Source organism: Anabrus simplex, chromosome 5, assembly GCF_040414725.1.
Source record: "Anabrus simplex isolate iqAnaSimp1 chromosome 5, ASM4041472v1, whole genome shotgun sequence".
NCBI lineage: Eukaryota > Metazoa > Arthropoda > Insecta > Orthoptera > Tettigoniidae > Anabrus > Anabrus simplex.
In genome coordinates this window covers 258556911-258568862 of record NC_090269.1, presented here as the reverse complement: position 1 = coordinate 258568862, position 11952 = coordinate 258556911, and the positions used below count along the sequence as shown (strand labels likewise).

At 42.1% G+C, this 11952-nt stretch overlaps 1 protein-coding gene across 1 annotated transcript in view; it reads right to left on the bottom strand.

Moving 5' to 3' along the window:
- Window positions 1-5197: 5197 nt before the first annotated feature.
- The window catches only part of LOC136874818 (phenoloxidase-activating factor 2), a 63496-nt gene continuing 56741 nt past the window's right edge, over window positions 5198-11952 (bottom strand). The window contains exons 4-5 of the mRNA XM_067148496.2: window positions 8403-8560; window positions 5198-5453 (exon numbers count right to left, since the gene is read on the bottom strand). Of these exons, the coding sequence (XP_067004597.2) occupies window positions 5256-5453; window positions 8403-8560 (356 nt within the window). The 3' untranslated portion in view covers window positions 5198-5255. The remainder of the gene's footprint in view (window positions 5454-8402; window positions 8561-11952) is intronic.

Sequence of the window (11952 nt, the reverse complement as noted above, 5' to 3'; positions counted from 1 at the left end):
ACGTAAAGCAACTTGTAAAAATGGTTTACCTACACTTTTCTTGAATTATTTCAATGAAGTATGATACTTGGTAAATTATTCCATTTTATAATTCCTCTTCCTATGAACGAATATTTGCCCCAGCTTGTCCTCTGGAGTTCCAACATTATGTTCATATTCATGGAACATTTCTCCTGGAAATTATTCCAATCCCTAATTCCCCTTCTTATAAAAAATATATATGCCCCAATTTGTCGTCTTGAATTCCAACTGTATCATCATATTATGAATTTTCGTAATTTAAAATATTCCATTCATCTACTAATATCATTCCATGTCATCCTGCTCGTCTCCTTACTCCGAAGTCTCCCCAACGCCAAGTTTACAACATTTTCGGAGCGCTACTCTTTTCTATTTTTTCTTTAGGGCATCACCCAGAACAAATAAATCTTGCTGCTTTTCTTTGGTTCTTTCTCGTTTCTCGAATATCAAATAATCCTGGCAAGAGTCCCATACACTGCGGTCTTACCGGCGACATACAAGCCATCTCCTTTACATCCTTCCTTTCGAGTTGGTGCACTGTACGCGATCTGCACGTCTGTGAGGATGGGATCCTACCTAAGACGATATATGTTGAAGACGGCACGAATACTAGGTCCCCAAGCCGGAGGAATTAACCATTCAAAGTTGAAATCCCCGACGCCACCTGGAATCGAACCCGGGCCCCTTGGACAAATGGCTAGCATGATAACAATTTTACCATGGACCCAGACCTTACCCCAATAAAGATCTTTCTCATGTTTACACCTTGGTACTTACACTGATTTCCATGAGGTACTTTTACCCTGTCAACACAGAAGAGAACAAGAACAATTTCAACGAAAATATGATGAGATTTTGGCAAAAGAAGAAAATAAATAAGTTCAATCGTGCTCCTTAGTTGCGTATAAAGATGTAAATAAAACAAAAACCAGAACGCTATTATGCCACCGATTGTTGAGTTTCTAAATTAATTTTAGCGAGTAAACAATGAATGGGACACCAGAGATCTTTCACCTGCCGACATCAAGGTGTTGGCATTAGAGTTCTGGTTTTCTCCTGCATTTGGTAGAGTAAACAGGATCGTCGACATTTTTACTCAGGGTCCAAATGCGTAAAATGAAAATGCCTGCACGGGGTAACTAAGACCATATTATTTCTCCTTTACATCTTTATACGCAACTAAGAAGCACGATTGAATTTATTTACTCTCTTCTTTTGCCAAATTCTCATCATATTTTCACTGAAATTTTTCTTGTATTGATAGGGTGAAAATACCTCGTGGGAATCACTGTAAATACCAAGGTGTAAACATAAAGAAAGATCTTTACTGGGCTAATGTCTAAGTCCATGGCGAAATTGCTGGCATGCTAGCCATAAATAAGGGCGCTTCAGAGACGTTTGTTTAATTTTATTTACCACTGATCTGCATTTAGGCCTGCTCATATAACCGATTCCCTATCAATCTCGAATGATGTCAAAGAAGTCGGAAATTTATTGAACATCTCCCTTGATAATTTATTTTATTTCCTAATTCCCCTTACCCTAAATAAATATTTGCTCTAATGTATGGTGTTGAAATCAAATTTTATCTTCATCTATATAAATAAAGTTGTAGGGGGTCCGCTGTCTGTAATTTCTTTTTTTCTTGGGCCAATTTTTCAGATATTTATCCGTTTTCGGTCAACTCAAGACCGAATCGGTGGTTTTTACTTTTCGTGTCTGTTTGTCTGTTTGTCTGTCTGTCTGTCTGTTTGTCTGTTCCGCCATCAAGTCGAAACGGCTGGATAGATCTCAACCAAACTTCATATTTAGAGTATACTCATCCCGGGGAAGGTTTCAATATGCATATCATTTTAAAATCTTTGAATAGACGGGGTGTTTATAGGAAAACCAGAACGGTTTTCCTCCATTTTCTCTTATACTATTGACTTTCTCTAAACTCTGTGGAGCATACGTGAAACGTCTCTTCATCATAAACAACTTTCGTTATGTTCGTAATTTACCTTACTCTTCACATGACGGAGAAATTTAATATATTCTGCGGGTATCATGCTCTGCATTGAGTGACGGACAGACCGACAACGAACCTACAGGTTACCATGGCAACGTCTCTGACGGCTTGCCAGCAGGGAAGTATCGTATTTCCATTTTCCTCATCTTGCTTTTAAATTCGTGGTTGTTCCTTGGGTCGAAGGCAAGAGGGGCGTCAGTCGGACTATCTGCGGGATATTGCCGGAATATCGTTGGAGGTTATAACCGCCCTCGAATAGATTAAGTAAGAACACCATTAGCCATCTTCTTATCTGTTTACCTAAGAATCGTTGCACCTAAATTTCTCCTCTGTTACAGCTTTATTATATCCATAACTCACACTAGCATAATTTATTGAGGGGCATTTGATATTCCAATACATTCGCTTGGCATTTACATATTTGTCGTCGTCCGCCTGTCCTCAGTTTTAATCCATTTTCTATTAATTTCAACTTTCTTAACTGTATTATTTTCTTCCTTAATTACTCCGTATGTACGCGAGTACTGGAATCTACTGGATATATTTCCACCAAACTTCATATTTAGAATCCACCTGTCCTTGGGTAGGTTTTAGGACAAATATTGTTTCTAAATTCCTGAACTGACTGGGGTTTATACGAAACCGAAACCGTGATTTTTCACTCCCACAAAATATACACAACCAAACTTAATTTAAATCTACCTGACTTAATGGAAATTAATTTCTAAACCTATTTTCTCATGTGCATCATTTCGATACGATGATTAATAAGGGAGATATCATTAACGGACCGTTTTTCGGTACAAGTCCCATCGGACTTAACTCAATAGCGGGTGCGCGTAAAGCGTATTACTTACAACTTGAAAACTACTGAAGATATTCGAACCAAACTTTATAGTTAGCATCCACCTGTTCAAAGGTAGGTTTTAAAGGTCAATAACATTTCATGTTCCCGGAATGGACTGGTGGTTTATAGGGAACCGAAATGGTGATTTTACTCTTCCACAATATATACAGTACAGGACCAACCTGACTGGAAATCGACCAAACGTGATGGAATTCCATCTCTAAAACTTTTTTTCATGTGCATTTTTTCGTCAGGAGGATCAATAAGAGAGATATCATGAATGGTCAGTTTTGCAGGTTAAGTCCAGCGGACATAGCCCAAAAGGTGTTGTACGTGGAGCAGATTACTTATCTATCTACATAAATAAAATTGTAACGACTGTGTGCCTCTACATTTACTATTTTGGCGAAATTTTCGTACAGCTACCCGTTTAAGGGGTAATAATGACCAGCTGCATATTTTTTTGGTTTAGTTTCCTGAAAGTCCTAATTTTTACCCTCCTCGCGCAAAATCCAGATTGCGGCATAATATGCCAGACGAAAAAGAAAATTGAAATTTGACAAAATTATACATTTTAGCCTGTAACGGACAGAAAACTTTCAAGATCTGATCTTTAAATTTTTCACTTTTTATCCCCGAAGAATATCGAAATATAGAGGAAATTTTAATGATGGTGCAGATCTTCGGGATGTCCTATGACATTTTTGTCGTATCTGTATCCTTTTTACGTTTTATTTTTCTCTATTAATCGATGTTAAGTAAATTTGGACTTTTCACATGCATAATTCATACTTTCAATCACTTATAGGAAATATAGAATCATCAAACTCTTCACGAAAATTGGCCCACCCAGTAGCCATATGTGAGCCAAATGCTATGTATGTAGCTGTCACATAATTATCCGAAAAGTAATCCAATGTAAGATAATCTTACAAGAACTTTACCCTGTTCAACGTTTCTAACTCAGTGTGACCCAAGAATAGATGACATATCATAGGACCAGCCATTTAGGCCACTAAATCCGGCGTGTCTTATGGTATAATCCTTTGTCGATGTGACGTACGTTTAGTAGCAGTTAATCTGTAAATGAAGGTCTTCAATATTGTAAACACGCATATACTTTCGTATGTCGATCTATATATTCACTGATGTCGATTTGTAGCGATCGAGAAAGGGTGTGTCCGCTATTGTAATCAGTACCAGCAGTAGGAATGGGGTCCTTCTCCAACTCCTGTGTAACTGGCATTAGTAAGGAAGGCCTACCATTGTAATGAATAATTCACTTCTCGATTTGACTTGCAGAAGGCAAGGGAGCATGCAGTTATGTTTAAAACTCCCCTCCCCGATTGTATTTGGCAGTGGTCAAGTGTGCCCGCCATTATAAACAAATGTCCTCATCTAAAATGTGACTGGCATTAGGCATAGTGGCCTGCTATTTTGATGGAAACTCACCAACTTGGTGTGACTGGCAGTAAGCTGGCTGGCAGTAGGAAAATGGGCCTGACATTATAGTTATAACTGCACAACTCAATTTCGACTGATAGTAGGGTAATTGCCTGCCATTATAATAGAAACTCCTCAACTGTTATCTGTCTGGAAGTAGAAAAGGAGGACTGCCATTGTAACGAAAACTCCCCAAATCGATTTTGACCGCGCAGTAGGCAATGGGGCCTGCAATTATAATGTAAACTTCCCAACTCGATTGTGAATGGCAGTAGGCAAGTGAGTCTCCCGTTATATCACAAATCCGTAACAAACACTTTACATTGGAAACAGCGTATGGGGACATCCCCTTGCTGTTTCTCGGCAAAACGCTAAGAGACATGCAATTTTAAAACAATTTTATTTACTGCATGTACAGTATTTACTTCGATATTCGAATACAATGTAGAATACCGTAGCGAAGCACGGGTACATTTGCTAGTACAGTATTATGATAATTTCTACTTTTCAAATCTCCACTTAAGCTTATTTGTCTACTAATGTCACCCCACGCCATCTCTCCACCGACAGTTCGGTATATGCCGCATAGTCGAGCGGCTCGTTTGTTTACACCCAATTCCTTCCACCCAGTGTTTGCAAAATTTTCGTTGCAAGGAGAATATCACTTTGTCATAAATCGCCTACAACAAATCTTGCTGTTTCGCTCTGGAACATTTCCAGTTCTCGATTTTTTTTTTATCATGGTGAGGGTCCCATACCTGGAACAGTAGCTTACTAAAATTGGGGTCTTACCATTGATTTACATGCCCTCTCCTTTACATCGTTGCATCCCCCAAATACCTTCATAAACATATGAAGCGACCTGTAACAACGAGTCAGAATTCTTTAGTATATTTCATTAATTTGGTTTACATAATCTCAATCACATGTTATTCACGGATGTTCAGCCTCATTGTCAAGATTCCTCTTCTCCATTTCGCTGAAGACCCAGTTGCTAAAGAGTGACATGTTGGCGAAGAGGGTTGGAGTTCCCTTCGCTCCACATCCTAGTCCTCCAGCCAACACACCAACTTGAAAATAGCGCCGAGGGTCCCGACTCGATTGGCACATGAGTGGACTGCCTCCATCCGCCTAGGAACATAGTACGATCTGCAGTCAGCTTCAAAACTGATGAATGTCAAGAAGATATTTTGTAACATTGGAAGAACCTCGGTCTAAGTACATAAAAGTGAAATCTGAACACAGAAAAGATGCATGATATACACAACATCAACACATAATCTGATAGGTTCCAGGACTGCGTTAAAAATGGCGTATGGCTTTTAGTGTCGGGATGTGTTCAAAGAGATCGGCTCGCCAGGTGCATGTCTTTTGATTTGACTCCCGTAGGCGACCCGGGCGTCGTGATGAGGATGAAATGATGATGATGATGATACACACACCCAATGCCCATGCCAGGGGAATTAACCAATTATGGTTCAAATTTCCAACCCTGGCGGTAATGGAACCCGAAACTCCTGTGACCAAAGGCCAGCACGCTAACCATTTAGCTATGGAGCTGGACAGGAATGCGTTAATACCAGTGAACGCTTCACCAAAGTGAGAACATGAACAATGGAACGGCCACTTGATGGCATGTAGGCCTATGCATATGTGTTTAGAAGTGATAGACTTGTCAGAGTACTGAGAAAGAAAAGTAGATTAAAGAGTTCGATTGAATAAAATAGATCAGGGTTCTACCCCAAAAACGAAATAATAATAATAATAATAATAATAATAATAATAATAATAATAATAATAATAATAATAATAATAATAATAATAATAATAAGAAGAAGAAGAAGAAGAAGAAGAAAAAGAAGAAGAAGAAGATATATGCCCTCAGCTAACGTGTTGAAAATTTTTTATTTTTGCGGTGCCTACGTAACAACTTCAACGTTCCATTTTACTCCGCCAGGTGATAGAGCAACGGGACTCTGTTTGGTGATCTGTGGCCGAGTTTTAATACATTTTGTCTGGCAAACATCAAATGTGTAACCAGAGATATTTTTACAACGTCGTAGCGTACGGCATGGGGTGTCGAATGGACTTTTCTTCGCCCTTCAGAAATCGCACTACCTTAATTAGGTTTGAACAAGCCATCTTTGGATTTGGAGGTTAACACTCTACCATTGATCCAAGGACGTAGTTTTAAAGCTTAATGAAATGATATATTGTACGAAATATTTTATCTGTCGTCAAAAATGTTATTGAATATTGATTGCTCATTAGTATCTCTCTAGTCTCTATAGTACATAAGTGTCCGGCACCGTGGCTAAATTGTTAGCTTGCTGGCCTTTTGTCACATGGGACCCGGCTTCGATTTCCGGAAGGCTCGGGAATTTTTAACCCCCACTGGTTAATTTCGCTGACACGGGGATTGGGTGTATGTGACGTCATCATCATCACTTCATCGGCAACACGACGCGCAGGTCGCCTACTGGCTTCAAATAAAAAGACCTGCACCTGGCGAGCCGAACATGTTCTCGGACACTCCCGGCGTTAAAAGTCATACGCCATTTCATTTCAGTACATAAGTATATACTATTTTTGAAACAAAGAAGTTTTAATCAGTCTAATTCTGTGTCCAACACAACTGAGCAGTCCAAAGGAAAAATCACGTAACCCAAGGTCATTTTTGAGGCAGCCATTTTAATAATTTGAACTCCATAGCTTCTTCAGTTTTCATGGTTACATTAATGGAGATGAATTATTCCGTTAAATATAATATAGAAGACGTTAATGGTTGTACCAATTCAAAAACAGAAAGGTTGATTAATTTTGTCACAACTACAAGAACCGGGCGAGTTGGCCGTGCGCGTAGAGGCGCGCGGCTGTGAGCTTGCATCCGGGATAGTAGGTTCGAATCCCACTATCGGCAGCCCTGAAAATGGTTTTCCGTGGTTTCCCATTTTCACACCAGGCAAATGCTGGGGCTGTACCTTAAGTAAGGCCACGGCCGCTTCCTTCCAACTCCTAGGCCTTTCCTATCCCATCGTCGCCATAAGACCTTTCTGTGTCGGTGCGACGTAAAGCCCATAGCAAAAAAAAAACAACAACTACAAGATACTGTGAAGAGAAAGGGGCTATCTGCGAAGTTTACAATAGTGAGATCGTGAATATCGATAAATATACACACTTTCCGGAGTACACAATGAAAATTAATATTATACTAACGACAATTTTATTAATTTGATGGTCCTATAAAAATAGTGAATACTATGACGTTCCGTATTATCAAAGTCTTCCTAAGTTCATATTTAATTTTATTTTCCTTATACAGGGTATAGGACTAGTACAAAAGTACTTCTACTTTATTCATTTGCTCTCTGCCACGAAATTTGAAACGTGGTACGAGGGCTGGAACGGGGTCCACTCAGCCTCGGGAGGTCAACTGAGTAGAGGTGGGTTCGATTCCCAGCTCAGCCATCCTGGAAGTGATTTTCCGTGGTTTCCTACTTCTCCTCCAGGCAAACGCCGGGATGGTACCTAAATTAAGGCCACGGCCGTTTCCTTCTCTCTTCCTTGCCTGTCCCATCCAATCCTCCCATCCCTCCACAAGGCCGCTGTTCAGCATAGCAGGTGAGGTCGCTTGGGCGAAGTACTGGTCATTCTCCCCAATTGTATCCCACGACCTAAAAGTCTGAAGCTCCAGGACACTGCCCTTGAGGTGGTAGAGGTGGGATCCCTCGCTGGGTCCGAGGAAAAACCGACCCTGGAGGTTAAGCAGATTAAGAAGAAGAAGAAGAAGAAGAAGAAGGAGAAGAAGAAGAAGAAGAAGCATTCGCATCTCCACCTTAAGATATTGAGTGCTGAGGTTTAGACGATTTATCCATTGAATGCAAACATTTCAAACCATTGAAAATTAATGAATTGGCTTGATTTTACCTTTTTATATTAAATTTAATTCATATTACTCTAAAAATGCTACCAGATGACACTGAAACATCATTCGTTCATTTCTTGAAGGTTAGACGATTTTTTTTCTCTCGGACTTTTCAACTACCGTTACAGCAAGAGGGCTGTGACACTGTGACTTACCTCGCAAGCAGAGTTGTCCTTCCCGGCTGCACACAGGAAGCTCTTATCCAGTCGGAAGTACTTGCCGAGTTTGGTCTTGCGAAGTGCAGCACGACATTTCATATGATCGAGCACGGATAACTTGACCTGATGAAGAACTGTACCGCCATCACTTCTTCCTGGAAGATATCAACAAAATGTCAACAATACTGCAAAGTGCCCTAAAATAATGTAGTCTATTATTATCAGAATGATTGTTTTAATTAAAAACTCATTCTCTTTTGCAGATCAAAAAATAGAAAATCTCGAACGGGGCTGTGTCGGGGTCAACGCCTCCAAGTTTCGACTTAGAATACGTATCCAGTGATAGGTATTGTTGATATAAAGTTTCTAGTTAGTGTGGATTTGAATATTATCACCACTGGGGCTGCAGATATGGTGAGCGGGCACACTGTAGCGACTAAACTCGCCTCAATACGCAAATGCTGGATGGTTCGATTCCTCGTCAGAAAGTCGAAAAATTTAGAAACCTATTTCCACTTATGGAGAAGTACATGGTTTGTTAATTAATCAGTCAAAACGAAAAATGAGTGCCAGGTTTCCTCCTGAGGAGAAAGACAGGTCGCATAGAGCTAAATACTCTGTTCCACTTAGTTCCCTTCTATTACAGTTTGTTTTACGTCGCACTGAGACAGATAGGTCTTATGGCGACGATGGGATAGGAAAGATCTAGAAGTGGAAAAGAAGTGGCCGTGGCCTTGGTTAATGTACAGACCCAGTATTTGGCTGGTGTGAAAATGGGAAACCACGGAAAACCATCTTCAGGGGTGCCGGCAATGGGGTTCGAACCCACTATCTCCCAAATTTCGAAACTCACAGCTGCGTGCCCCTAACCGCAGGGCCCACTCGCTCGGTGTTCGACTTAGTGCCTGGGTTACAAATAATGGAAGTTTATCCTTGACCTCTACAAAGGATTTTCATAGACAGTAGGGAGAGAAATGATTATTGTTATTATAAATTATGGGCGAGTGTACTGAGTCTTTAGGTATACCCGTGTTGAGAGGCTGCAGTATATAAACTTTCACTAGCTTATCCCAGTGGCTGGTGCAACCTAGGCTCATTCTGGTTATGGACTGCTTCAAGGCCTTCCTGGCACCACGAGATTATTGAGACGAGCACCTCAACACAGGATCGACCGAGATTTCAGCCTCAGCCTGACGGATGGAAAGTCAGCAGCAGCTGCGTGTCCCTAACCGCAAGGTCCACTCGCTCGGTGTTCGACTTAGTGCCTGGGCTACAAATATTGGAAGTTAATATTTGACCTCTCCCAAGGGTTTTCACAGACAGTAGGGAGAGAAATAATTATTGTAATTATAAATTATGGACGAGTGTACTGAGTCATTGGGTATACTGAGCTGATCACGCCCCCAACCAGACAGCAGTATATCCATACTAATATTATGAAGAGAAAATTTGCAAATCATCCAAAGTTATCTCTTTGTTGTAGCATCTCGACTATGTTGATGACGTACGGAGAGGTGATATGGAGAAAGATGAAATTCCAACACCAAGGAGTTGTGCAAGATAAACGCAATTCGGGAGGTGTGTTTGAACATCTCAAAAATGACGGCCATTTAAAGTTGCGCGCTAGTCGACGAAGTGTGGTGCTAGTAGCACCGCTATGTCCTTGGAAAGCAATTTTGCTTTAAATACGCGCTGTACACTTCACATCCTGACCAGTCGAGAATGAAGAGCAACACCGGGCACAATACAAACAGTCAAGCCCAGGAAAGAAGAAACTTCGGAAATAGCGCTCAAAGCCCAAAACGAGGCTGATAGGCCTGCACCACCGAGATGGCTCTCTCTCGAGCTTTAGTCATCGTCCGGTGTTGACGTTGTGAGTCCGATATGCCCTTATGGAGATGAAGAAGGCAGTGTCACCAGCTTACTGAGTTGGAACGAGGCCGTGTAATAGGGCGGACAGAAGGGGGATGATCTTTCAGTGATATTGCAGGAAAACTTGACAAGGGTGTATCCATAGTGCATCTGCGTTGGCAACAATCGTCACGGGAAGACACTATCTCAAGAAAATTGTCTTCCGGCCCTGACAGGCCACGACGGAGAGGGAAAACCGCCGTATTGGCTTCTGAGCCTGCATTATCCTGTTGGAAAACATCTCCGGGAATACTGTTCAAGAATGGCAGCACAACGGGTCGAATCACCAGACGGAAGTACACATCTGTGGGTGCGATAACCAAGAGAGTGTTCCTGCTGTCATAGGAAATTGCTCCTCAGACCAGAACTCCCGGTGTAGGTCCAGTGTATCGACGCCACAGACAGGTGGAATGCAGGTGCTCACCTGACCTCCTTCTATCCAACACACGACCATCACTGGCACTAAGGCAGAGCCAGCTTTCATCGGAAAATACAACGAACGGACCTCCACTCCTATCCAGTCCTCCAATGAGCTCTCGCTTGACATCACTGAAGTCAGAGACGGCGGTGGTTTGAGATAAATGGAATGAACACCGCAGGGCTTCAGGCCCGGAGCTATCCTTCAAGTAACCGATTTCGAACAGTTCGTTGCGTCACTGCGGTTCCAACCGCCGCCCGAATTGCTGCTGCAGACGCAGTCACTGCGCCACAGTCAAACGCCGAATACGGCGGTCCTCCCTCTCGATGGTGCGACGGGGACATCCGGAGTCCGGTCTTCTTGCGAGCATACCTTCTCGTAACCATTGTTGCCAGCACGCATGCACAGTGGAGACATTCCTGCCAAGTCGTTCTGCAATAGAGCGGAAGGAAAATCCACCTTCACGTAGCCCTATTATACGGACTCGTTCAACCGCAGTGAGCTGTTGATACTGGTCTCTTCGTCGTCGTAAAGGCATTCTTCACCCACTCAGAGTCCAATCTCACAGGTAACTAATGCTCTCGCACAGTACAGCCTGTATTTACAAGAAACTGGATGTGCAACGTCATGGGGCCGCTACTAGCGCGACGCTAATGCGATTTGCGGAAAATTTGAATCAGAGTCATCTTTCAGATGAATAAAAACGCCTACCAACGTTCGTTAACCTAGCACAACCCCTTCTTGGTGTTTGCTTATTATTTTCCGCCAGTGTATTAATATTATTATTACACTAACAAGGAAACATCGGCAATGGGTTAGTCGCCGATCGCGATGAAACTTGGAAAACACATTGAGGTACACGTAAAAATGATGTCAGCATCAATTTGGGTGCCAACATTCATTAGAGCGTTAACTACGGGGCCTAAAAGTTGCGACATTTCAAATTACGCGCGATCAGCGATGAATACCTGCTGGTCAATGCTAAGCTGGCACACTGCGTACTTGGAGACACGCCTCTGCACCTCCTCCCCTCCACGCTCCAATTGGTTCGAGATCGCAGCCGGCAAGCGCGGGGAGAAGGGAAACGTGCGGTGGCAAACCAATTGGAGCGTTGAGGGGAGGAGGTGCAGAGGCGTGTCTCCAAGTACGCAGTGTGCCAGCTTAGCATTGGCCAGCAGGTATTCATCGCTGATCGCGCGGAATTTGAAATGTCGCAAA